This window comes from Scyliorhinus canicula, chromosome 2 (assembly GCF_902713615.1).
Source record: "Scyliorhinus canicula chromosome 2, sScyCan1.1, whole genome shotgun sequence".
Classification (NCBI taxonomy): Eukaryota; Metazoa; Chordata; class Chondrichthyes; order Carcharhiniformes; family Scyliorhinidae; genus Scyliorhinus; species Scyliorhinus canicula.
This window is the reverse complement of record NC_052147.1, coordinates 5,429,515-5,456,500: the sequence shown is the minus strand read 5'-3', so window position 1 is coordinate 5,456,500 and position 26,986 is coordinate 5,429,515. Positions and strand designations below refer to the sequence as shown.

At 48.6% G+C, this 26,986-nt stretch overlaps 1 protein-coding gene across 2 annotated transcripts in view; it reads right to left on the bottom strand.

The window, feature by feature from the left end:
- jag2b (jagged canonical Notch ligand 2b) overlaps positions 1–26,986 on the bottom strand; it is a 212,022-nt gene that overhangs the window by 7,831 nt on the left and 177,205 nt on the right. For both annotated transcript variants that reach the window (XM_038822142.1, XM_038822133.1), the window contains 10 exons: positions 26,279–26,429; positions 23,585–23,749; positions 22,955–23,068; positions 20,595–20,708; positions 19,849–19,962; positions 18,880–18,996; positions 17,726–17,753; positions 15,482–15,567; positions 3,343–3,456; positions 1,350–1,465 (listed from right to left, as the gene is read on the bottom strand). In XM_038822142.1, the coding sequence (XP_038678070.1) occupies positions 1,350–1,465; positions 3,343–3,456; positions 15,482–15,567; positions 17,726–17,753; positions 18,880–18,996; positions 19,849–19,962; positions 20,595–20,708; positions 22,955–23,068; positions 23,585–23,749; positions 26,279–26,429 (1,119 nt within the window). The remainder of the gene's footprint in view (positions 1–1,349; positions 1,466–3,342; positions 3,457–15,481; positions 15,568–17,725; positions 17,754–18,879; positions 18,997–19,848; positions 19,963–20,594; positions 20,709–22,954; positions 23,069–23,584; positions 23,750–26,278; positions 26,430–26,986) is intronic.

Here is a 26,986-nt window from a genome sequence, read left to right as displayed (position 1 = left end):
AAACATGGCAGCCAATTTATGGAAAGGAAGATTCCACAAAGAGGATTGTGATAATGATCAGAGAATGTGTTGTGTGTGTGTTCGTTGAGGAACTCCACTGCAGTTCCTCAATCGGTCCCTTGGGATCTTCTGCATCCACCCGAGGGAGTAGATGGGGCCTCAGTGCTTCCTACGCCGGGAACGTCAGCCTGGATTGTGCGCTCAAGTCTCTGAAGTGGGACTTGAAACTACAAGTTCCCGTCAGAGGGCAAGAGATTCGGAATTGAAAAATTGCACAGGTCACCCCACTTTGGACGGTGAAAGGGGGGAAACCAGGGGATTATAGACCAGTTAGTCTTACGGGCAGGATTCTCCAACACCCTGCTGGGTCTGAGAATCCCCGGGGGGGCGGCGTGAATCCCGCCTCGCCACTCCGACGCTTTCTGCCATATTCTCGGCGCCGGTTTTCGGGCGGGGATCACGCCACGCTGGACGGGGGCTGTTGGCAATTTTTTGGGCCCTGCTTGGCCGAGCGGCCATCGGTTTCTGGCCAGTCACGCTAGTATGATTGGACATGGTCCCACATGGCGGGACCTGGCTGGTAGGCCGGCCAGTGCGGCCCTTTGGGGGGGGCGCAATCGGCGCCCACTGATCTGGGGGTGGGCTGCTGCCGTGGGGGCACTCATCCCTTCCACGCCGGCCCCTGTAGGGCTCCGCCATGGCCGGCGCAGAGAAGGCACCCCGCTGCACATGCGCCAGAATACGCTGGCCGGTCTGAGCATGCGCGAAACCATGCCGCCGGTTCTGCACATGCGCCAACTCGCGCAGTCCCTTCAGCGCCACAACTTCCGGTTGGCCCGATGCCGGAGTGGTTCCCGACCTTCTTGGCGCCGGGTCAATTCGCCGATTGCGATGAATCCCGCCCAACATCTGTGGTGGGGAAATTGCTGGAGACTATAATCAGGATGTGGTAACTGAACATCTGGAAACATTTCTTTTACTTTTAATTTCTGATGAACCCTGTAAAATAAATTTAAGAGGGCAGCAGGGTGGCGCAGTGGGTTAGCACAGCTGCCTCACGGCGCTGAGGTCCCAGGTTCGATCCCGGCCCTGGGTCACTATCCGTGTGGAGTTTGCCCATTCTCCCCGTGTCTGCGTGGGTTTCGCCCCCACAACCCAAAGATGTGCAGGTTAGGTGGATTGGCCACGCTAAATTGCCCCTTAATTGGAAAAAATAATTGGGTAATCTAAGTTTTAATAAGTAAATAAAGAACTACAAAATAAATAAATAAATAAATAATAAATAAACAAATAAATAAACAAATTTAAGAAGTAATGCCTCTCACTCGAGGATTTGAAGTCTGCCGTACCTTAGTGCAGTTTATATTGCCATTCAGGCACTGACAGGTATTACACTCCTGCTCCCACCGAATGCCATGTGGATGGTACTGTCCTGACATGAAGCACGACTTCCCAAAGCCTATGACTGAAAGGAACAAGTCAAAGAATTAGGTCATTGCTGGAGATTAACTGCTCACAGATTCTCGGTTCATTGAGGTAAGGGATGTCACAAGAACATTTTCTTTCCACAGAATGCATGGGAAGATTTCCTCTGTGATTTTGGCAGAAATATCATAACATGAATTGTAGATGTGCCCTTTACATTTAACTAAAATTGATGAGCAAACACTCCCAGGACAGGTACAGCACAGGGTTAGATACAGAGTAAAGCTCCCTCTACACTGTCCCCATCAAACACTCCCAGGACAGGTACAGCACGGGGTTAGATACAGAGTAAAGCTCCCTCTACACTGTCCCCATCAAACACTCCCAGGACAGGTACAGCACGGGGTTAGATACAGAGTAAAGCTCCCTCTACACTGTCCCCATCAAACACTCCCAGGACAGGTACAGCACGGGGTTAGATACAGAGTAAAGCTCCCTCTGCAGTGTCCCCATCAAACACTCCCACGACAGGTACAGCACGGGGTAAGATACAGAGTAAAGCTCCCTCTGCAGTGTCCCCATCAAACACTCCCACAACAGGTACAGCACGGGGTAAGATACAGAGTAAGGCTCCCTCTACACTGTCCCCATCAAACACTCCCAGGACAGGTACAGCACGGGGTCAGATACAGAGTAAAGCTCCCCCTACACTGTCCCCATCAAACACTCCCAGGACAGGTACACCACGGGGTTAGATACAGAGTAAAGATCCCCCTACACTGTCCCATCAAACACTCCCAGGACAGGTACTGATGATAATTCAAGCTGACTCCGGAGTTCACGGCCCAATTTAGTTAGGTGATCAGGTGGTGTCTCAACTGATAATCACCTCGTCTTCCATAACATTCATGTTAAATCTGAGTTATGCAAATCAACAGTTTTCCCCTTTACATATGGAATGAAAGTACTTGTGTAGGGTGTTCTACACTTTGCCAAAGTCAAGCCCCAGAGAAAACAGTTTTATTTTGAGAAAAACAGTGACAGATTGCGAACTCGTTGAAATGAATGAAGCTGGATTATTCAATTGTCCTCGTAGTGAGGCGGTGAGTGAGCAGGCTAAACGGCCAATGTGACACAAGAAATAGCAGGAGTGGACCATCTGGCCCTTCACGTTTATTCCACAATTCAACACCACCAGGGTTGAATCTGCCTTAGCTCCATTTTCCTGCCAGATGCCTTTATACCTCGATTCCAGAGACCAAATATTTACCCACCTCAGCTATAATATTCAACAATCTGTAAAAATCGGACAATGGATGGGTGGGTGGGAGAGAGGGGGGGGGGGGGGGGGGGGGGGGGCTCGAAACCTTGCTTAAAAGGGTGGTGAGATTATATTGAATAGTAACTTTCAGTCGGGAAGTGAATAAATAATTGGAGGGAATAAAAATGACTGATCTTTCTGAAAGAGCAGGCAGAGTGACGAGTCGGAGTGCTCCTTCTAAGAGCCAGCATTGTAATGATGGACCGAAAGGCCTGCTCCCTCGCTACTCAATCCCAGAATCGAGCACAAAGAGGGAGACTTGCATCCACATGCCAATCTGAACAGTTCAAGGACGAATCAATGCAACCAAGCCGAGGGGCCTGATCATAAGTGTCCTCAGTTAGCCCAACACTTTCCACCATCTCTTCAGCAACCCCCACACCTACCAAGCCCTCAGCTTCTTCCCATGACTGGCTGTTGCCTGGATACAGCTCTCCAGGGCAAGAAGCAGCCTCCCTGCTTACCTTAAAGCAAGCAGCCACTAACTAACCAGGGTAGGGAAAAAGGGGTCATAAAATGGAAGGCCATTACACCTCCTGCAGGCCAAGAGTACACTTAAGTCAGTCAGGGAATTATCATTTTCTGAAAGCACAAACCTTCTTGGCATCTGTAGCCTGCTCTTCCAGGGGGGCAGATGCACCTGTATCCATTAATCTCATCCACACAAGTGGCTCCATAAGCACAAGGGGAAGACTGGCATTCATCGATGTCTTTGAGAGAGAGAGAGAGAAAGAGAATAAAAGTACACATTAACAAAGAAGTGAGGGACACTAAAAATGCTGATGTGACCACGTGCTTCCGGCTCTGCCTAATTGCAAAAAGCCAGCCCGGGCCTCTTCAGTCTCATCATTAGTTCCACAGTAAACAATCGAGTTAAAGCAGGCCTTTGAGAGCCAGCTCTGTAAAGAGGCTTTTTATTTCCAATGCTTCATTCAGAGCCCTGTGTTCACGGCACTCGCAGCTGTGCCACTGTCAGTAACTAACTAACAAACACACAACAGGATGCAAGTTGCTATTCTCTCCCCCTCCCCTCGTCTCATCCCGGATGGACACAAATTCCCTTTGGGTAACAGATTCGCTGCCACCAAGTCAGAGGGAGAGAGAGAGCAAATGTGCTCGGGAGAGGGGAAAATAGTTTCTCAAACACGAGTTCAGATGAAAACAAATGCGAAGAACCTCCCCAACATTTTTTTAAAATCCATACACGGATGGAGGTGTAGCTGCCTGGGCCAGTATTTATTGCCCATCCCTAATTGCCCTCTGTTTCAGGGGGCATTGCTGTGGATTGTGAGCTACAGAGGCCAGGCCGGGAAGATTTCCTTCCCTTTTAAAAAAATTTTTTTAGAGGACCCAATCATTTCTTTTCCAATTAAGGGGCAATTTAGCGTGGCCAATCCACCCACCCTGCACATCTTTGGGTTGTGGGGGTGAGAACCACGCAGACACGGGGAGAATGTGCAAACTCCACACGGACAGTGACACAGGGCCGGGATTCAAACCCGGGTCCTCAGTGCCGCAGACCCAGTGCTAACCACTGCACCACATGCTGCCCCTGACGATTTCCTTCCCTCAAGGACATTAGTGAGCCCCATGGGGGTTTTTACAGCAGCCGCGTTAGATTTTTAAATTCTGGACATATTGAATTCCAATTTCGCCACCTGCCGTGGCTCTCTGGATTACTAGTCAAATGTCAATACCACTGTGCCCCTGCCTCCCCTCAACTTAACTCAAACACAGGGCGGCACGGTGGCGCAGTGGTTAGCACTGCAGTCTCACGGCTGAGGTCCCAGGTTTGATCCCAGCTCTGGGTCACCGTCCGTGTGGAGTTTGCACATTCTCCCCGTGTTTGCGTGGGCTTTGCCCCCACAAGCTAAAGGTGTGCAGGTTAGGTGGATTGGCCACGCTAAATTGCCCCTTAATTGGGAAAACCTAATTGGATACTCTAAAAAAAAATTTTTTTAACTTTACTCAAATGCAGCTTCCAATTCCTTCTCAGCCTTCCGTAGTATCCAACTCTTGATAAATGTTAATCAAATTTAAAAGTTTAATTGTACTTTTCCCTCATTTCAGTCCTGTGGTTCCAGTCGGCCTCCTCGTGGTATTTTGAATAGATCTCAAGTAGCATGCACAATACTCTTATCTTCTCTCCTCTGCATGTCTTTATTAGCACCAGACCTATCTACTAAAATTGCCTATATCCACCTCCATAACATCATTCAGTTCTGCCCATGTCTCACCTGATCTGCTGCTGAAACCTTCACCCATTTCTGTTGTCACCAGATCTGATTATCATTGGAGTTCCCTAGTTGCCCTGAGCCCAAATATCTTCAGCTGGTTTATCAATAACCTTCCTTTTAACATAGGGTGGAGTTGAGAATGTTTTGCAGTGTTCAATGCCATTTGCAGCCTCTCAGATACTCATTCCAAGCTGCAATCACATCTGGGCAACATTCGGCCAACAAGTGTTGGACGACCTCCCCGTCTTGCACAAGAATAACATGGGGAAGGTGGCTCAACCCATGGCTAACAAGGGAAATCAGGGGTAGTGTTAAAGCCAAAGAGGAGGTGCATAAATTGTCCCGAAAAAGGAGCAAGCCAGAGGACTGGGAGGAATTAAAAATTCAGCAGAGGAGGACAAAGAGTTCAATTCGGAAGGGGAAAATAGAATACGAGAGTAAGCTTGCAGAAAACTAAAACTTTTTGTTTTTTTGTAAAAATAAATTTATTTATTAATTTTTTTCCAATTAAGGGGCAATTTAGCGTGGCCAATCTACCGAGCCTGCACATCTTTGGGTTATGGGGGTGAAGCCCACGCAAACACAGAGAGAATGTGCAAACTCCACACGGACAGTGACCCAGAGCCGGGATCGAACCTGGAACCTCGGCGCCGTATGTCAGCAGTGCTAACCCACTGCACCACAGTGTTGCCCTGAAAACATAAATACTGACTGCAAAAACTCATATAGATATGTGAAGAGAAAAAGACTGGTGAAGATAAATGTAGGTCCCTTACAGTTAGAATCAGGTGAATTCATAATGGGCAACAAAGAGATGGCAGGCCAGCTGAACAATTACCTTGGATCTGACTTTACTAAGGAGGACAGAAACAACCTTCCGGAAATACTAGGGGACAGGTGCAGCACCGTAGCACATAGTGGGTAGCACTTGCTTCCCCGCTCCAGGGTCCCAGGTTTGATTCCCGGCTTGGGTCACTGTCTGTGCGGAGTCTGCGTGGGTTTCCTCCGGGTGCTACGGTTTCCTCCCACAAGTCCCAAAAGACATGTTGTTAGGTAATTTGGTCATTTTGAATTCTCCCTCCGTGTACCCGAACAGGCGCCGGAATTTGGCGACGGGGATTTTCGCAGTAACTTCATATTAATGTAAGCCTATTTGTGACAATAAAGATTATTATTATAAGAAGGTCTAGCATGAAGGAGGAACCGAAGGAAATCCTCATTAGTCAGGAAATTGTATTGGGGAAATTGATGGGATTATAAAGTGATAAATCCCCAGGGCCTGGTGCTCTCCATCCCAGAGTTCTTATGGAAGTGGCCCTAGAAATAGTGGATGCATTGGCAATCATTTCCCAGCACTCTATAGACTCTGGAAAAGTTCCAATGGATTAGAGGGTAGCGAATGAAACCCCACTTTTTAAAAAAGGAGGGAGAGAGAAAACGGGGGATTATAGACCCATTAGCCTGACATCGGGGTGGGGAAAATGCTGGAGTCATTTTTAAAAAAATGTAAATTCAGAGTACGCAATTAAGGAGCAATTTAGCGGCCCAGTGACATGATCCAAAGCCTTCGCCCATCTGAAAAGCCTTAGGGCTGATGTTCAGGAAACACACCTGAGGGAGAGGGACCGACTGAGGGTAAGAAAAAGCTGGTGGGACAGACTTACCATTGGTACTATGGGGCAAGGGCTGGGAGGGTGGCCATACTGTTCAATAAGGGGGCGACATTCACAGCAACAAAGACAGTGACAGACTCGTGGGGGGGGGGGGGAGCCATGTACAGGACCCACAGACAGGCAGATCCAAATGGGGGAAACAATCAGCCATAGCTAGGGAACCATAGAACCATAGAATTTACAGTGCAGAAAAATGCCATTCGGCCCATTGAGTCTGCACCGGCTCTTGGAAAGAGCACCCTACCCAAGCCCATTCCCCCACCCTATCCCGTAACCCCACCACTGTGCTACTGTGCTGCCTCCGAGGAACGGAGCACCTTTATGCAGCAGGTGGGGGTGGTAGACCCATGGAGGCTCCTTCTCCCCGGTCCACAGACATTCTGTGAGAGAATGTCACAAGCCATCGACGGATATGTAACCTGCAAACAGAATGGGGAGATCTCACCCTCCATATTCTTGGAGGCACGGAAGGCAGTAATAAGGGGGAAGAGATAATAGCATACAGGGCGCTCAGGGACAGGAAGGAGGGGGCAGCTAGGCAGCAGCTGGTTGACTCCATACTGGAGCTGGATCGAGGATACTCCACAACCCCGACCGTGGAACTACTGCCGGAGAGGAAAAAGTTACAAATGAATTTGACCTGCTCTCTACCAGGAAAGCAGTGAACCAGCTCCGCCAGATACGGGAGACCTTCTATGAACAAGGCGGGGAAGGCGCCATGTCCAGACGGATTCCCGGCGGACCTCTATAAAAAATGTACACCAGAACTGGCCCCCCACCTGCCGAAGATGTTCAATGACTTGCTATTGAGAAGGACCCTGCCGCCCACGCTGGCCCAGGCCTCCCTATCACTTATCCCAAAAAAAGGACAAAGATCCAACTGAGTTACCAAAATTCACTAGACTCTGGGGTGGTCCCGGTGGATTGGAAATTAGCAAACGTGACACGACTGTTTAAAAAAGGAGGTAGGCAGAGAGTGGGTAATTATAGGCCAGTGAGCTTAACTTCAGTAGTAGGGAAGATGCTGGAATCTATCATCAAGGAAGAAATAGCGAGGCACCTGGATGGAAATTGTCCCATTGGGCAGACGCAGCATGGGTTCGTAAAGGGCAGGTCGTGCCTAACTAATTTAGTGGAATTTTTTGAGGACATTACCAGAGCGGTAGATAACGGGGAGCCAATGGATGTGGTATATCTGGATTTACAGAAAGCCTTTGACAAGGTGCCACACAAAAGGTTGCTGCATAAGATAAAGATGCATGGCATTAAGGGTAAAGTAGTAGCATGGATAGAGGATTGGTTAATTAATAGAAAGCAAACAGTGGGGATTAATGGGTGTTTCTCTGGTTGGCAATCAGTAGCTAGTGGTGTCCCTCAGGGGTCCGTGTTGGGCCCACAATTGTTCACAATTTACATAGATGATTTGGAGTTGGGGACCAAAGGCAATGTGTCCAAGTTTGCAGATGACACTAAGATGAGTGGTAAAGCGAAAAGTGCAGAGGACACTGGAAGTCTGCAGAGAGATTTGGATAGGTTAAGTGAATGGGCTAGGGCAGGGGTGGGCAAACTACGGCCCGCGGGCCGCATGCGGCCCGCCAAAGGTATTTCTGCGGCCCACCAAGTCATTAAAAAAAAAAAATTTTTTTTAAATTTTTTTTAAGGTTAATGGGGGGGGGGGGGGGGGGGGCTGTTGGGTTACTTACTGGTATAGGGTGGATACGTTGACTTGAGTAGGGTGATCATTGCTCGGCACAACGTCGAGGGCCGAAGGGCCTGTTCTGTGCTGTACTGTTCTATGTTCTATATGAGGCGCCCAGAATCATAACCGGGTGAAGTAATTATTTTACTTAATATACTATGCGGCGCTTTGTGAATTGTGAATTTCTGAATGTGGCCCTTGCACGGAAAAGTTTGCCCACCCCTGGGCTAGGGTCTGGCAGATGGAATACAATGTTGACAAATGTGAGGTTATCCATTTTGGTAGGAATAACAGCAAACGGGATTATTATTTAAACGATAAAATATTAAAGCATGCCGCTGTGCAGAGAGACCTGGGTGTGCTAGTGCATGAGTCACAGAAAGTTGGTTTACAGGTGCAACAGGTGATTAAGAAGGCAAATGGAATTTTGTCCTTCACTGCTAGAGGGATGGAGTTTAAGACTAGGGAGGTTATGTTGCAATTGTATAAGGTGTTAGTGAGGCCACACCTGGAGTATTGTGTTCAGTTTTGGTCTCCTTACTTGAGAAAGGACATACTGGCACTGGAGGGTGTGCAGAGGAGATTCACTAGGTTAATCCCAGAGTTGAAGGGGTTGGATTATGAGGAGAGGTTGAGTAGACTGGGACTGTACTCGTTGGAATTTAGAAGGATGAGGGGGGATCTCATAGAAACATTTAAAATTATGAAGGGAATAGATAGGATAGATGCCGGCAGGTTGTTTCCACTAGCGGGTGAAAGCAGAACTAGGGGACATAGCCTCAAAATAAGGGGAAGTAGATTTAGGACTGAGTTTAGGAGGAACTTCTTCACCCAAAGGGTTGTGAATCTATGGAATTCCTTGCTCAGTGAAGCAGTTGAGACTCCTTCATTACATGTTTTTTAAGGTAAAGATAGATAGTTTTTTGAAGAATAAAGGGATTAAGGGTTATGGTGTTCGGGCCGGAAAGTGGAGCTGAGTCCACAAAAGATCAGCCATGATCTCTTTGAATGGCGGAGCAGGCTCGAGGGGCCAGATGGCCTACTCCTAGTTCTTATGTTCTTATGAAGACTCATCTCACTCCTAAGCACTGATGCTAAGTACTGGTGAAGGCCCTGACGAGGCGACTGGAGAGTTACGTGCCAGAGGTAGTCGCAGGGAAGCTTTGTCAAGAGCAGACAGCCAACAGCGAACCTCAGGCGCCTGCTGAAGGTGATCATGACCCAACCCAGGGGAGAGACACCAGAGGCCATTATCTCCCTAGATGCAGAGAAGGCCTTTGACATTGTCAATTGGAGGTAACCTCAGAGGTACTGTAACGGTTTGGGTTCAGACCAGGGTTCACCTCATGGGTGAAGCTACTGTACAGCACACCCATGGTGACCACCACCAGCTCTGGATACTTCCGGCTGCACAGGAGGCAGGGATTCCCATTGTCCCCGCTGATATTTGTTCTGGTAATCGAACCACTGGCAATCGCTCTCAAATCAGCGAAGGGGCATTCAAAGGGGAGGCACAGAGCCTCTCTATGCAGATGACCTGCTCCTCCATGTGTCAAACCCCCTGGCTAGCATGGGAGGAATAATGGAACTCCTCAGGGAGTTCAGAGCCTCGTCAACCTGAGCAAGAACAAAACCTTCCCGGTCAACCCGTTGGATGGCAACTGCACGGACATGTCCGGACGGATACTAGAAGAGTTACGCACACTCATTGATGAGACACGAGAGAAATGGGATGAGGAACTGGGCATGGAAATAGGGGGAGGACTCTGAATGGAAGCATTGCATAGGGAGAGCTCCACCTCATTAGGCGCAGGGCTGAACCTTACGAAGCTGAAGGTGGCACACAGGACACACCTAACCAGAACAAGTATGAGCGGGTTCTTCCCGGAGGTGGAGGACAAATGTGAACGGCTCCAGGGAAGCCCGACCAACCCACCCACTTGTTTTGGTCTTGCACCAGGCTCATTGGGTACTGGACGACCTTCTTTGGCCATGTCCAAGGTTGTGGGGGTGAGGGTCTTCGGGTATCAGATCAACCAGAGCTCTTTCTGGGGATTGGGGCAGAGCTTTTGCCTCCTTAATCGCCCGCTGGAGATTCCTGCTCGGCTGGTGATCGGCAGCGCCACCCCATGCCACAGACTGGCTGTCCGACCTAGCAGAGTTTTTCAAATTGGAGAAAATATATCATCTGGGAATCAGAGGAAGGTTTCCACAATGCATGGAGGCTATTCACCAACATGTTCCAAGACCTGTTCATCACCAGCTACCAATCAGTGAAGGTGGGTGGGGGTGTGGTGGAAACAAAACAGGCAACAGAAGGAAGATAGGAAGGGTAAAGGGGGAGAGACATCAAGGTGGGAACACAGGAAAGGGGAGCTAGAAGGGACAAAAGGCAAGTGCACAAGCGGAATCGATCACAACATCAAGACCAAATCACGGCAAGAGCGCCGAATAACACCTCCCCCTACTGTACAGTTCAGAGTCAGGGGACAACAAGGATGGGGAGGGGGACGGCTACAAGACGGGGACGGCCGATCACCAGTGGCTCGCATACAGCTGTATAGGGCAGCATGGTAGCACAGTGGTTATCACTATTGCTTCACAGCTCCAGGGTCCCGGGTTCGATTCCCAGCTTGGGTCACTGTCTGTGCGGATTCTGCACGTTCTCCCCATGTCTGTGTGGGTTTCCTCCGGGTGCTCCGGTTCCCTCCCACAAGTCCCGAAAGACGTGCTGTTAGGTGAATTGGACATTCTGAATTCTCCCTCTGTATCCGAACAGGCGCCGGAATGTGGCGACTAGGGGCTTTTCACAGTAACTTCGTTACAGTGTCATGTAAGCCTACTTGTGAAAATAAAGATTATTATTATTACATAGACTCTATCATTGCACTTTGTAAATATGCCTTTATCTTTCTTGTTTTCTTCCCTCTTCTTGGTGTGTTTTCATGTTATGTTGCACATTCTTTGTTTTTAAATGAAATCCTCAATAAAAATACTTCAAATAAACATTCATTTCCTCCACGACCAACACACAGTAGCAGGCGTGTGAACCATCTACAAGATGCACTGTGGGAACTCAGCAAGGCTCCTTCGACACCTTCCAAACCCACGATTACTACCATCTGGAGGGACAAGGGCACATGGGAACACCACATGTTCCTCTCCAAGTTACACACCATCCTGACTTGGAAATATATCATCGTTCCTTCACTGTCGCTGGGTCACCCCAACAGCACTGTGGGTGTACGTACGCAATACAGACAGCAGAGGTTCAAGGCGGCAGCTCACCACCACCTTAGAGGGCAGCAAATATTGGCCTGCCAACAACACCCACATCCCATGGATGCATGAATAATGCCCTGTTCATCTAGCAGTCCAGTGTTTATAGAACAATATAGCACAGGGTGCCGTTCAGCACATCACGCTGGCATCAGCTCTTTCAAACAACCATCCAGTAAGTTCAATTGCTGACCTAAACGGATTCTTACTATAGCAACACATTTATCTGCTTTTCCAAAACACTACTTTATCTTTTTCTTCCCAGTCTCGATCTCCGCTCTCCACTAATTCTGGCCTCTTGCACATCCCAATTATCAACAGCTCCACCAGGAGTTGCTGTGCCTTTAGCTGCCCAAGATCGAATCTCTGGCTGTGTCTCCTTTTTGTTCATTCCTGGAGTGTGTGCATCGCTGCCTCGGCCAGCATTTACTGCCCATTCCTCGTTTCTCCTGAGAAAGCCATGGTGAACTGCCTTCTTGTCCATGTGTTGTAGGAACACCCATACTGCTGTTAGGGAGTTCCAGAAGTGAAAGTTGAAGGTGATGGATGGGGTGCCAATTAAGTGGACTGCTTTGTCCTGGATGGTGTTGAGCTTCGGAAGTGTTGTTGGAGCTGCGCTCATCCAGGCAAGTGAAGGGTAATCCATCATACTCCTGACTTGTGTTCTGTAGTAATGGCAGACCGGTTTTGGGGAGTCCGGTGGCGAGTTACTCTCCGCTGGTTTCCCACCTGCTCTTGTAGCCGCCGTATTTATTTATTTATGTAAATCTTTCCAATTACGAACCAGGGTCCTCGGTGCCGTGAGGCAGCAGTGCTAACCACTGTGCCACCCTAGTCACAGCATTTATATGGCTAGTCCAGTTCAGCTTCTGGTTAATGTTAACCGCTGGGATATTGACTGCGGCAATGCCGTTGAAAGTCAAGGGTAGAAACCTAAACCTCGCTCTTTTTAAGAAATGCCTTAAAACCCACCTCTTTGACCACGTTTTTAGTCATCTGTCCTAATGACGCTTTTAGGTGGCTCGCTGTTGAGGTTTGCTTGGTAATGTTCCTGTGAACAGTATTTTACTACAGTGGAGGTGCTATATAAATGCAGGTTGTCATTGTTGCTGAGGACCAGCACATTTTCCTCAGCTTGCCTCCTTCACTTCTCAGCAGTACATCCAGTGGTTAAAGGCTGCCTTTCAGCCAGGGACCCTGGTTCAATTCCAGGGTGGCACAGTGGTTAGCTCTTCTGCCTCACAGCACCAGGGACCCAGCTCCGATTCCGGCCTTGAGTGACTGTCTATGTCAAGTCTACTCATTCTCCTCGTGTCTGCGTGGGTTTCCTCCGGGTGCCTCCCACAGTCCCAAGCTGTGCAGGTTAGGTGGTTTGTCCATGTTAAATTGTCCATTAATGTCCAAAGGTTCCGGGGGTTTACAGGCTTCCGGGATGAAATTAAATTAAAATGAAAATGGCTTATTGTCACAAGTAGGCTCCAATGAAGTTACTGTGAAAAGCCCCTAGTCGCCACATTCCGGCGCCTGTCCGGGGAGGCTGGTACGGGAATCGAACCGTGCTGCTGGCCTGGCTTGGTCTGCTTTAAAAGCCAGCGATTTAGCCCAGCGGGGTGAGGGCTTGGGTAGAATGCTCTTTCGGAGGGTGCATACAGATTCAATGGGCAGAATGGCCTCCTTCTGCGCTGTAGGCGCATTCTGAACTTTCTATGTTTCCTGCATAGTAAATCTACCGCTCACATTCCTCTCTACCTGCTTCCCGCAAGCTCAGATCTTAACAATTCTTGGCCTGTGCGATATTAGCTGACCTCAACTAGGACTGGATTATCGCAGTGGGCGCGGGTTGGAGCGGGCGGGGGCACCAATTGGATCCAGCACACTTTGGAGTTTGAATGCTGTGTAGCCATGCCTGCCAGCATACTCTCAATGTAAAGACAGTCAATTTGGCAAGACTGCAGAATATTCCCCAGTATCTACCTGGTGACCAGCCATGAGGCAGCAGTGCTATCCACTGCGCCACTGTGCTGCCCCTCCAGATTAGATGTTAACGGAGACCCTGTCTGCCCCTTCAGACAGATGACGGCACGGTAGCACAGTGGTTAGCACTGTTGCTTCACAGCACCAGGGTCCTAGGTTCGATTCCCGGCTTGGGTCACTGTCTGCGCGGAGTCTGCATGTTCTCCCCGTGTCTGCGTGGGTTTCCTCCGGGTGCTCCGGTCTCCTCCCACAAGACCCGAAAGACGTGCTGTTGGGTGAATTGGACATTCTGAATTCTCCCTCCGTGTACCCAAACAGGCGCCGGAATGGCGACTAGGGACTTTTCACAGTAACTTCATTGCAGTGCTAATGTAAGCCTACTTGTGACAATAAAGATTATTATTATGTAAAAGATCATGCACCATTATTTGGAGTACAATTCTACTCCTGGCCAATATATGCAACTAAGTCATCACGACACAGACCCCCTGATCCATTATCACATTACTGTCTGTGGAGCTTGTTGCGTACAAATTGGCTGCCACACATCCTATATTACAACATCGGCTGCACCTCAAAAATTTCTTTGGGACATTGCATGGTCAAGAAAGGTGCTGCAGAAATGCAGACCGTTTTTATTGACATGGCAACGTGATCAGGGCCGGGATTCTCCCCTACCCGGCGGGGCGGGGGGTCCCGGCGTGTTGGAGTGGCGTGAACCACTCCGGTGTCGGGCCGCCCCAAAGGTGCAGAAGTCTCCTTTAGGGGCACCTTTAGGGGCCAAGCCCTCACATTGAGGGGCTAGGCCCATGCCGGAGTGGTTCCGGCTCTGCGGCTGGCGTGAACGGCCTTTGGTGCCACGCCAGCCGGGGCCGAAAGGACTTCGCCGGCCGGCATAAGTCCGCGCATGCGCCGGAGCGTCAGCGGCTGCTGACGTCATCCCGGCGCATGCGCTGGGGAGGGGGTCTCTTCCGCCTCCACCATGGTGAAGACCATGGCGAAGGCGGAAGAAAACAGTTCCCCCACGGCACAGGCCCGCCCGCCAATCGGTGGGCCCCGATCGCAGGCCAGGCCACGGTGGGGGCACCCCCCGGGGTCAGATCGCCTTGCGCCCCCCAGGACCCCGGAGTCCGCCAGCGCTGCCTGCTCCCGCCGGTCAGGTAGGTGGTTTGATCCACGCCGGCGGGAGGGGGGTTGACAGCGGCGGGACTTCGGCCGGAGAATCGCCGCGGGGGGCCTGCCGACTGGCGCGATTCTCGCCTCTGCCGAATCTCTGGTGCCGGAGAATTCGGGACACGGCAGGGGCGGGATTGACGCCGGCCTCGGGCGATTCTCCGACCCGACAGGAGGTCGGAGAATCCCGCCCCAGGAGTCAGCTTCAGGAAGGGAACTAAAGAAAACTTGTCTTCGCAGCACGGGTTTAAATTATTTTGGTTGCAATCAGGCTTTTGCCGCATTGACTGGACGATATTTACACAGCAATTTTAATGCATTTCATATTATCAAATAAAATTTGACACCAAGTCACAGGGAGGTAGCCGAAATGTTAAAGATATTTAGCCAGTACTGAAACAAACTGAAAACAAATTTCTATTTTGAAGAAGATGATTCGTTCGGATTTCTTTAGTGGATCTTGTGACTGGGGAAAGAGTTATCAATGAAGTGGACAAAGGCTCCAATTCTTCCAAAGGTAGCAAAGGGGCTTTTTCACTTTGAATGAATAATTCAATCAGCTGGTGTTGCATTATATGAGGTACAAGTGGCCTTCACTCTGCTGAATGTACGGAGGTCAGAGACAAAACTGGAACAAAAGGGGCGTTGGGTCATAACGGCACAACCCCTGAACTCTCCGCTCTGCGCGTTAGGTACTTACTGATTCGGCAGTCTGGCCCGGCAAAACCTGGAGCGCATTCACATCGAAACCAATTCACACCGTCAACGCAGATGCCTCCATTGTAGCTGCAAAGACATAAAGCACAACCACCCACCCCCCAACCATTCGCTTGTTAGAAAGTGATCTCAAGTTACTGTCAACACAACCACAGCTGAGAAGCGAGGAAACACAAGAGGGGGGGGGGGAGAGAAAAATGCAACTTCTGCCTCAACATCGCCAGCTATTCAGATGCAAATTTCAATTGTCATTAACAGAAGGCATTTCTAGCACTGGGCTGACAATGGGAGAATGGAAGGTTCCAGCACCCCCTGCTGTGACACTTTCAGCCTACCATCTACAAAGAATTTCCATCACTCGTACCCCTCTAACACTTTGCACCCCCCCCCCCCCCCCCCCCAACCCCATACCTATTAAAGCTTGGTTATGACTTGTGCTATAGATAATGCAGCCCCCCTGCTCATCAGGAGCCCTGGCTATGCACTCTTGCTCTGTGGGGCTTCTAGTTTGGAGCAGATTTCTCATTTGGCTCAGCACAAGAGCGAAATTGAGAGATTTGCAACAAATCTGTGACAAAGCCGATTAAACGCTGCACGTTTATTTATAAATTAGATTACAATAATTCCCCCCCGCTTGTCGCCCGTTGTAGAAGCAGCTGGAATCCATTGACCTCCCTCCCAATCTTCCTGCTGTCATTGATGGGCAGACTGGTCTAAAAAACATGCAATGCACACAAGTTAGAGTCGGGGGACAATTTCGGGGGGGGGGGGGGGGGGGGGGGGGTGATAAAGGGTCAGATTCAAAACGATAACCTCTCCTTTTTCTCTTTCAAGTACATACAGTTGTGTTATAGTGTCAGCTATGGCCCAGCTGGGCAGCAGGGTAGCACAATGGTTAGCACTTCTGCCTCACGGCGCCGAGGTCCCAGGTTCGATCCCGGCCCCGGGTCACTGTCCGTGTGGAGTTTGCACATTCTCCCCGTGTCTGCGTGGGTTTCACCCCCACAGCACAAAGATGTGCAGGATAGGTGGATAGGCCACGCTAAATTGCCCCTTAATTGGAAAAAAAAGAATTGGGTACTCTTAAATTTGTTTAAAAAAAAGCTATGGCCCAGTTAGCAGCATTTGCACCCAAGTGAGACGGTCGTGGGTTCAAGTCCCAATCAAGAGACTTGAGATTTGAGCCCCCCCCCCAACTTTTGGATGAGGCGCTTAATCTATGCCTCAATGGCTCTCTCGTGGACGTTAAAGATTCAGTGGCACTGTCTGCTTCACCTGGTGTCTATGTATTAACATTGCATGTTTATCATATGTCCTATGTTCTTCATGTATGGAATGATCTGCCTGGACTGTACGCAGAACAATACTTTTCACTGTACCTCTAGATTGTCAGAAGTGGAGTGTTCTGGCACCTACATGCACCCCTCAATTAACATGCATTTAACAGATTATCTGCTTAGTATCTGTAGGACCTTCCTATGCGTAAACTAGCCGTCAAGTTTCCCACATTGTCACAGTTGTTTTTAAAACGTTGCTGCTAAATTAGTCAGTTCTTGAGCCAGAGGGAAGTTCGTGGCGAAGTCGATTTGGCAGTTTTGATTGATGTTGTACTTTGGAAAATTCACCACTCACGTTACCAAATTCACGGTTCTTAATCCAGTGGCTGAATCACTGATAAAACGTCAGACAGGGATTGGGTGGCGGGAGAGGGGGAGGGGTCTAGTTCTCTGAAGACACTGGAGAATCTGGGGTTGCAGAAAAAAGTTACGGCAGGATTTAACGGAGGAGCTCAAAATGACAAAGACTTTTCAAAGAGTGTGCAATCAAACTGTTTTCATTGACAGGAGGGTCAGCAACCAGAAAACACAGCTGGTAAAGGAACCGGAGGAAGGAGATGGCGAGTTTATTGCTTAGTGCAGCAAGTTATTGGAATTCACTGCCTAAAAATGGGCGGTGGAGGGAGAATCAACAGTACCGTTCAAAAGGAAACGGATAAATGGGACTAACTGAATCATTCAAAGGGCCAGTACATGCATAGTGAGCCAAATGACCTCCTTCGGTACTGAAAGATTACTTGATGTAATTGTTTTCTGCAGGTTCAATCAGCAGGCTGGCCATGGCAAGGTTCGCTTTCTGGCCTCTCAAAGCAGATCTAGCTGAGCGCTCATTTGAAAGTTGTTTGCAGTGACTTGGCAACAACAGTAATACTGGGGCAAGTGCCACTTACCAGGGGTGAGGATTGCAGTCGTTCTTATCTGTGGAAGAAAACAAAAGAAACACTGAACGACTTCAAAGTGACCCGCTTTACCGGAGTGTGCTATGATAATCAGAAGCTCACAGGGCTTTTGGGGGGGGGGGGGGGGGGGGGGGGAAGAAAGATCCTAAACCTTCCCCCCCCCCCCCCCCCCAAAACAAGACAAGCTGCGACGTTTGTTGATTCATTTTTCCAACATTACATTAAACTAGATGCACTTGGGTACCTTTTAAAAAAATTTAGAGTACCCAATTCATTTTTTTTTCCAATTAAGGGGCAATTTAGCGTGTTCAATCCACCTACCCTGCACATCTTTGGGTTGTGGGGGCGAAACCCACGCAAACACGGGGAGAATGTGCAAACTCCACACGGACAGTGACCCAGAGCCGGGATCAAACCTGGGACCTCGGCGCCATGAGGCAGCAGTGCTAACCCACTGCGCCACCATGCTGCCCCGCCCTTGGGTACCTTGAGGGGGATATGAAAGACGCCACAGAGTCAGAACTATTCATCAATCCTCTTGTGCTCCTTTGAAGTTAGGTTCAAGGAACTTGTTTGGTCACACAATGTATTTGCACCATGCCAGGCACGCGAGGCTCATAAGCCAGGCCAATACTCCAGTCTCGTATTGAGGAAGCTCTGTACCGTTGGATATGCTATCTTTTGGACAAGGTGTCACCCCTCTTGGATTAGACATCATTGCAAAACAGGGCTGGGGAGTTCTCCCTAATGACCAGAGATATATTTATTCCTCGATCAGAACTGAGGGGTGGTAGATATAGGACAGATGTCAGAGGCAGTTTCTTTACTCAGAGAGTAGTAGGGGTGTGGAACGCCCTGCCTGCAACAGTAGTAGACTCGCCAACATTAAGGGCATTTAAGTGGTCACTGGATAGACATATGGATGAAAATGGAATAGTGTAGGTCAGATAAGCTTCAGATGGTTTCACAGGTTGGCGCAACATCGAGGGCCGAAGGGCCCGTACTGCGCTGTAATGTTCTATGTTCTAACCTCTAAAGCAGCTGGTCTTTTATTGTTTACGACAACCTGCTCCCAATAAATTGGCTTCTGGAAGGCACCCACAAGAGCGGAACACCGAGCGGACACAAGGGTGACTGGAACTTACTCTGTGTGCAGCTTGGGCCTTCCCATCCCTCCTTGCACACGCAAGTGAAGGTGTCACCGCTCCCCACACACGTCCCTCCATTCTGGCAAGGGCTCGGGATGCAACTGCTGTTCTTCGCTGAAATGCAAGACATCTCACATGTCAAATCAGTTTTTAAAGGGAAACAATTCAACTATTTAAGGTGCGAGGGGAGGGGAAAGGGGTGAACTCTCAGCCCACACCTGGGCGCTACTGCATCAGTGAGCACACAAATCCCCCGGTGAAGATGTCCGGTGATTAGGATCCCTGCAAAACCACACTAGCTGGCCGACATAGCCCCTCCCACTCCACGTTCTAGATGACCAAGAATCTCGGCCAGGGGAATTTCGCCAAACGCTCATGTTTTTCTGAGCAACTCGAGACTCCAGTGGAAATTTAAACAATCCTTGCGAGGTCCGGTTTACTTTTCTGCAAATAATAAAGACATCCATGCCCTCTCCCTCCCCCCCTCCACTCCTGAAATTTCCATTGTCTCTCAGTGGTCACAGATTGATTGATTGATTCTCCTCATTGCAGAGCAGTTGGGAGTTTTAACTGATTTGGGGGCGGTGAGGTAATGAGGTCTTCTTTGTGCGCTAATTCCAGACATAAATATTCAAGAAAACCCCCCCCCCCCCCCCCCCCCACCAAACACACCGATCTCCATCTCAGCTTGGCTCTGTCAGTCCCACTTCATGGTTTGAAAGGGCTGACCCATTCAAAATCACAATCAATCTATTCTCCACTGACAATGGGAGGGGTTGCTGCACTGCTGAACGAGTCTTCCACCAGGTGCACAGTGAAAAGCAAGGCCTTCACCTTGACGGAAGGACGGTAGAAGATTTGGTGACATTATTTGGAAGATGGGCAGGGAGTCAAGGGGATACTTTCAAAAGCTTCTCTTAAAAAAAAAAGAGGAAAGGAGGGAGGACAGAAAGACGACAAACTCACCGAGGTTACAGGTGCTCCCGCCCCACTCTGGAGCACATGCACATCGAAAGGCATCTCCCACATCGTGACATGTGCCACCATTACTACAGGTGTTCTCATCACACTGATTCTCTCCTGTGGGTGAAAGATTGATTGGTTAAACCAGTCAGGGAAGGTGGTGATCAGGCAGGAAAGTGGAGTTGATGCTGAGAATCCTTTTAAAAGGCAGACAAGTCTCAGAAGGCCAAACAGCCTACTCATGCTATTTCTCATGATGGTCCGACAACTTGTACTTTGTATAGCACCTTCAGTGTATTAAAAACTCTCAGGATATATGACACATAAGGTGATACAAGGACAGATGATCAAAAGCTTGGTCAAAGTGGGAGCTTTCAAGGAGCATCTTAGAGTAGGAAAGAGGTGTAGCGAGATGGAGGACTTTATGTAGGGAATTCCAGAGCTAATGGCCCATACAGCTAATGGTACCATCACTAATGCTACAGTGATTAAAATTGGGGACGATCGAGAGAGCCAGAATTTGCAGAGCTCAGGAGATCCGGGAGCTGGGAGGCTAGGAAAAGTTAAAGATAGGGAGAATCAAAGCCGTGGCGAGATTTGAAAAGTAAGGACGAGAGTTTTGAGTTTGTGTCTGGAGCATTACGCAAAACGGAGCCGGCCGACAAGTCACTTCGACAAGGAATCACAAACAAAGAGGGTAAAAAGGATTTGTCTCGATGCAGCATATGGTGGAATCTTTGACCACTTACTGGAATGACAGGTTTTTCCTTTCCAGTTATTCCTGCATTCACAGTGGAAATCGTTCAGTCCATCCACACATCGCCCTCCATTGAGACAGGGGTTGGGGCTGCAGTCATTGAAATCTACAAAATAGAAAACCACAAGAGTTCAAGACACACAGTGAGTTCTATTTAATACAAAGAGTTGTTTTCAAACACGTAGACTAAATATGCCAAGAATAAATAGAGAAATCAAAATTTGCTCCATCCTTCTACTGGTAGCAGAATGTAGGAATACTGACATACCAGAAGAAAGGATAGGTGGGTGGCAAACACGGTTCAATGCAAGAATTAGAAATAACCCATTTCTACAGCGCCTTTCTTTTTTTTTTGTTAAAATTTAGAGTACCCAATTCATTTTTTCCAGTTAAGGGGCAATTTAGTGTGGCCAATCCACCTACCCTGCACATCTTTGGGTTGTGGGGGTGAAACCCACACAGACACGGGGAGAATGTGCAAACTCCACACGGACAGTGACCCAGAGCCGGGATCGAACCTGGGACCTCGGCATCGTGAGGCAGCAGTGCTAACCCTCTCTGCCACCGTGCTGCCATTACAGCACCTTTCAGTACCCAAGGGCATTAAAAGCATTTTACATTTTACAGTGCAAGTTTATCGGTTAGAAATGGGACTGAAACAAAAACATTCAAGCAACAGTACATGGTGCAAATAACATCTTAAACTATAGGTTCAGATTTTCTTTTTAAAATCACCATTCTCTGGCTCTTTCTGAAATGTGGCTAGTGTTGTAATGTAGCAAACACAGCTCTGACAAAGAGCCATCCAGGCTCGAAACATTCGCTCCCTCCTCTCTCCACAGAGGCTGTCAGGCCTGCTGCGATTGGCCAGTATTGAAATGAAATGAAATGAAATGAAAATCGCTTATTGTCGCGAGTAGGCTTCAATGAAGTTACTGTGAAAAGCCCCTAGTTTCCACATTCCGGCACCTGTCCGGGGAGGCTGGTACAGGAATCGAACCGTGCTGCTGGCCTGCTTGGTCTGCTTTAAAAGCCAGAGATTTAGCCCAGTGAGCTAAACCAGCCCCTGGTATTTTCTGTTTTTGTTTCAGATTCCAACATCCGCAGTAATTTGCTTTAAGAAACTGAACATAAAGTGGTTGGCTGCAAGAGCTCCCGAAGAAATGGCCAGATAATTAGTTTCAGTGATACTGAGTTGAGGAATAGATATTGACCAGGATGCCCAGGAGAGCTCCCGGGCCCATCTTTGAACAGTGGAGAGATGGCATCAGGTTAACGCCTCAATCGAAGAACTGAAATGCCGTGTGTCTGGTACGTAAATGATTTTCCAGCATTTCTCAAGAGTCCAGTCAGGGGAGCACAATTACAATGCACTGTAAATCTGGAACGTCAGGTCAGCAGGCGGTGGTTCAGTTACAAGGACACTTGGAATACACGAACCATTCTGTCTCCGTACAGTTTCTACTCAATTTTCAATTAGGTTCCCCGCAGCTGAAATATCAATTGTCCCTTATCTTTCAGGGACTAAAACTTATTTAAAAAGTTCCACGGTCTCCACAAAGTCTCCATGGCAGCATGGTAGGTCAGAGGTTAGCACTGTTGCTTCACAGCGCCAGGGTCCCGGGTTCGATTCCCAGCTTGGGTCACTGTCTGTGCGGAGTCTGCACGTTCTCCCCATGCCTGCGTGGGTTTCCTCCGGGTGCTCCGGTTTCCTCCCACAAGTTCCGAAAGGCGTGCTATTAGGTAATTTGGACATTCTGAATTCTCCCTCTGTGTACCCGAACAGGCGCCGGAATGTGGCGACTAGGGGCTTTTCACAGTAACTTCATTGCAGTGTTAATGTAAGCCTACTTGTGACAATAAAGATTATTACATTGGATTCCACTTTTTCTTTTTACAGTTGAACTTATGTTATACTCAATGTTCCATCGCATCATGGGAAGGGGAATCGGAGGGGAATCAATATCCCACCTCTATTTCCTCTGTGAGAATTTAAGTTTTGGATTTTTCTATTGATCAAGTAGCCACATTCCCAGTAGATGAGAATAAGGCCATCAGGGTTTTTTTTTCAAACTCATGGCACCCACTCAGTAAACAAGTCCACGAACCAGACACCTTCTGCCTACCGTGACCCTGACCCAGAGCCCAGACAACTAGGAAGTAGTCAAGTTCATTGATGCATTGGGTGCACTGGGGGGGGGGGGGGGACAGTAAGAAAACTACAGTATCTTTATTTAATAGTGAGACATACATATTGGGGAGACACACACATGCATGCACAGACAGACATAATAAACTGCACACACCACGAAGGAATCTCGCACACAAACACCACGAGTGTTCATTACTCACCAATTTCACATAGTACTCCTTCCCATCCATCAGGGCAAATACAGCGGAAGGAATCTATCCCATCGATACATGTGCCTCCGTTTTTACATCGATTTAACGTGCAGTCATTAATATCTAGAGTAAAAAATAATTGAAGTTACTGCAGAAACGAAGCTGGGAAATGTCAACTAATGCGCAACACTGGGTGAAAGCAACAGGTGGAATTGCCTCGCGCCTGTTCCAAACAGTGGGTGTGCAATCTTTTCCATTCCATTCCAAGGAAAGACAAGATACTTGGTTTAATATCTCAGCTGAAAGCCAGCTCCTCCAACAATGCTGCATTCTCTCCCCACCACTGGGAGTGTCAGTCTGGATTATGGCCCAAGTCACTGGACCGAGTGGGGCTCAAACCCATGACCTTTGGAGTCCGTGGTAAGCAAAGGCACACCACAACCTTTGTGCTGATCTACTTCAGAACATTTGCAAGGTAGACAAGGAAACCCTTGCAGCTCGTCAACAGATCCAGGGCGCTGCTGACAACACAGCACAACGGGTATTTGCAATGCTGATGATTCTCAACCCCACCTCAATACAATAAAAAAAAAACCACACCAAATATTAGCTAGTGAATGTAGCGGGGTGTACACTTACTTTCATGACAGTAGGTGCCAGTGAACCCTCGATCACAGGCGCAGGTGAAATTCCCAGCAGGCTGGCTGATACACTTGCCTCGAGGCCCACAGACATTGGACGATATAAAACGGACACCACCTTGGCTGGCGTTGCTGGAGATTGCCACAGTACAGCTGTCAATAACTGAAAAGAGGGCACAAGAAACTTTACCAACACACAAATCCCACCACAGCCAACACAGCCATTTTAATCAGCCTCCATCTCCATTCCTCAAGTCCTCCCCACTTCTTGCCACATCCCTCAAACATGCCCCGCCACCCGCCTTCCCCCTACATCCCTCGGCTGCATTCAACCCTCTCACTTCTCCGTCTATTCAATAGCCCCCCCTTGGCAACTTACTCCCCAAATTTATTTCCCTTGAGGCTTGCGAGATCTTTCCAACTTCCCTTCTTACTCCTGTGATTTGAAGCATTAACTGCAGCCGACAATTTCCGTGAATCAATTTAGTCAATTTTCTCTGCGACTTCAACTCTGTCAAATGGAAATCCCTTTTCCGAACACAAACAAGCCAATTTCCTCAATTTAGAGTGCTAATAATCAGACTCCTGCCCGCTAGTTTCCCCTGTACCCTCATGGGACAATAACATCCTTGTTCTGATTAATTGACTAGAGCATGCATCTTTAGATAGTGTTAGTTAACAGGTGATAAACTCGCAGGGCTTCCAGGGTACAAGTGCCTGATTTACACAAAGGCCTGGCACACTCGAGGTGAATCCATAACAGTTCAAAGAGAGGGCAGGTGAATAATGGAGGGACAAATATCAGGGCTGTTGTGCCAATAGCAGATTACCACAGGGCAGGGCGCACGTTGACCCAACAGACAAAATGTTAGGACACCGTGAGCATTCAGATCTACACTTGCACGTTCTGTTCACATTATGTGGTGGCTAAGAGCAGGCCACAGGGTCGGTATTTCGCAGCGAGTAACTCACGATTCACTGCCTCCACCACCACCACCGACCACGGTGGCAGCCGTATGTGCCGTCTACAAGATGCACTGCACCAACTCATCAAAGATCCTTTAACAGCACCTTCCAGACCCGTGGTTTGAAAGGTGGGGTAGAGTCACGGGTTTGGAAGGTGCTGTTGACGGATCACCCCTACTCTCCCTCTCAAACCTCGCGCTACGCTACCTTCACTCTCCTCTCTTCCTTAAAACCCACCACTGACCAATGTCCCTAGTTTTTTGTCAGGGCCTCGGGGAGCACACAAGAGGGTGCTTATTATAAACATTCAAGCTGTTGTAATGACACATTTCAGGGCCGAAGATTGTGCTCCTGGGCACATCCCCCATCAGACAGCTAAGTCCCCAACATGCTCTAGCAAAGCTCTTCTCCTGTTAGTGCAACTAATCATCGCCCTGTACATACAGCTTCCTTAACAGTGAGTTATCTCTGTTATTTAGTGTCGCTGTTTTGCAATCATTTGCCAGTTCCTGGCCTCCACGCGACATGGTGGCCTGTTCACAATCGAGGGCAAGTATAAAGTCTGGCTTCCATGCTGTAGGCAGCCATTACCTTTGACCTACCATCTTACATGAAGCAAGAGGATAGGGTCTCCTTCACACTGAAGAGCTCAGTTGATGGAGGTAGGTGGTCACTTGTACAGCTGAAACCGCCTCCAGAACCTGGCTGGTATGGAGCTTGATATGGGATTAAAAGTTCACACCAAGGCTAGGATTAGCTCACTTCCAAACCTGCCAATAACTGTAGCATCCCTCATTGGACACCTCATGATAAACAAAATGCCACTGTGGAATGGCTGGCAGGCTGTTTAATAGCTCGCCTTCCCTTGCCAGCAGCATTTCCAAAGTCACTTTGGCACAGAAAGTATTTTGAAGCATCTGGATCTGTCAGGAGTGGATGTGTGAACAACTGGAGGTCATGTACCATTGATGAAGCACTGTGGAGGATGAGTGGGACATCCCACTGCCAAAAACACGCTAGTTAATAAAAGGCAGCGCAGTCAGCAACTCTGGCAGCACCTGGGGCTCACACAAATGTATATATTTTTTGGAGGCCTCAAGAGTAAAGTCAGAAACATCGAGACACTGGGGGCCTCTGCTTCCCAATGGGTCAGGGGAGAATAGAGCTCGCACTCACCACCTGGAATTTACAGGGCTCCATTTTCCTAGAGTCCCGTCTTTCCATGTCATCAGTTGTTGAGAAGGAGACAGATGGACCAATTTTTATTTCTATAGCACTTTTCTCAATCTCTGGACATACTTCACAGCCAATGAAATACTTTAGTAGTGTCGTCACTGCTGTAGGAAATTCTGCAGCCAAGATGCACACAGCAAGCTCCCATAACAGAGCTATGCAAACAATCAAATAACCTGCTCCTGGATGCTGATTAAGGGATAATTACTTGTCCAGGATAGCATGGAGAATTCCCTCGCTCTTCCTCCAAATCATGCCGTGGGATCTTTCACATCCACTTGGGAGAGCAGATGGAGCCTCACTTGGAAGACGGTAACTATGGCAATGTGCCACTTCCCAAGTACTGCACTGGAATGTCAGCTGATCTTGTGCTAAGTCTCTGGAGATGGGGCTCAGGTTTAAGACATTCATGGCTGAGGCCAGAATGTTACCAAATGAGCTATATTTGCCACAGCTGACATAGATGTATCTACACCGTTAATGCAGCAGGTACCTCGGCAAGGGGTGGATTTACAGTGGTCCTTCAGGAGCGAGCAGTTCTTTCCTTCATACTCCTCAGGGCAAGCACAGTAGTAATCTTCACCAAGGACGTAGCACTTGGCTTCATTCTGACATGGGCTGGGATCGCAGTAATTGACTTTTTTCTGTGATAGAGAAAGAAAACATGCATCGTTAAGGTTCAGCACAACCAAGGCACTGTGCAGAAGAACATACGAACGTATCATCACTCTCAGATCCCCTTCATTCCTTGAATTGATCCGAACCAGATTTCAATCCATTATCCTTTGTTGAGACTGGAGCAGATGCTCTTCTCCAATCCTCTTGTATTAAACTCAAAACAGACCGTCCTCCACAGTACAACTCCCCACAGCTCTGAAATGAAGACTTGTCGCACCATTCTCCAGCTCGCCCCCAACAATTCTAAACCACAGACTCCCCCCCACGCCCCCCCCCCCCCCCCCCACCACCACCACCACCACCACCCCTCAGTCCCTCCCATAATCTACAAGTTGCTAAAAACCCAAGCTGATCATAACTATAATTTCCCGATTTCCCTCCAGCCTTCCTTCAGTCCGGCACAAGGCGTCTAACCCCGCCCCCACCTTACTTTCTCAAAGCAAGAATCAGACATTAGGTATGGAGTATACAAAGAACAGAAGCAGCATCGTTACAGCATTTAATCAGACCTCGACCTTGGAAA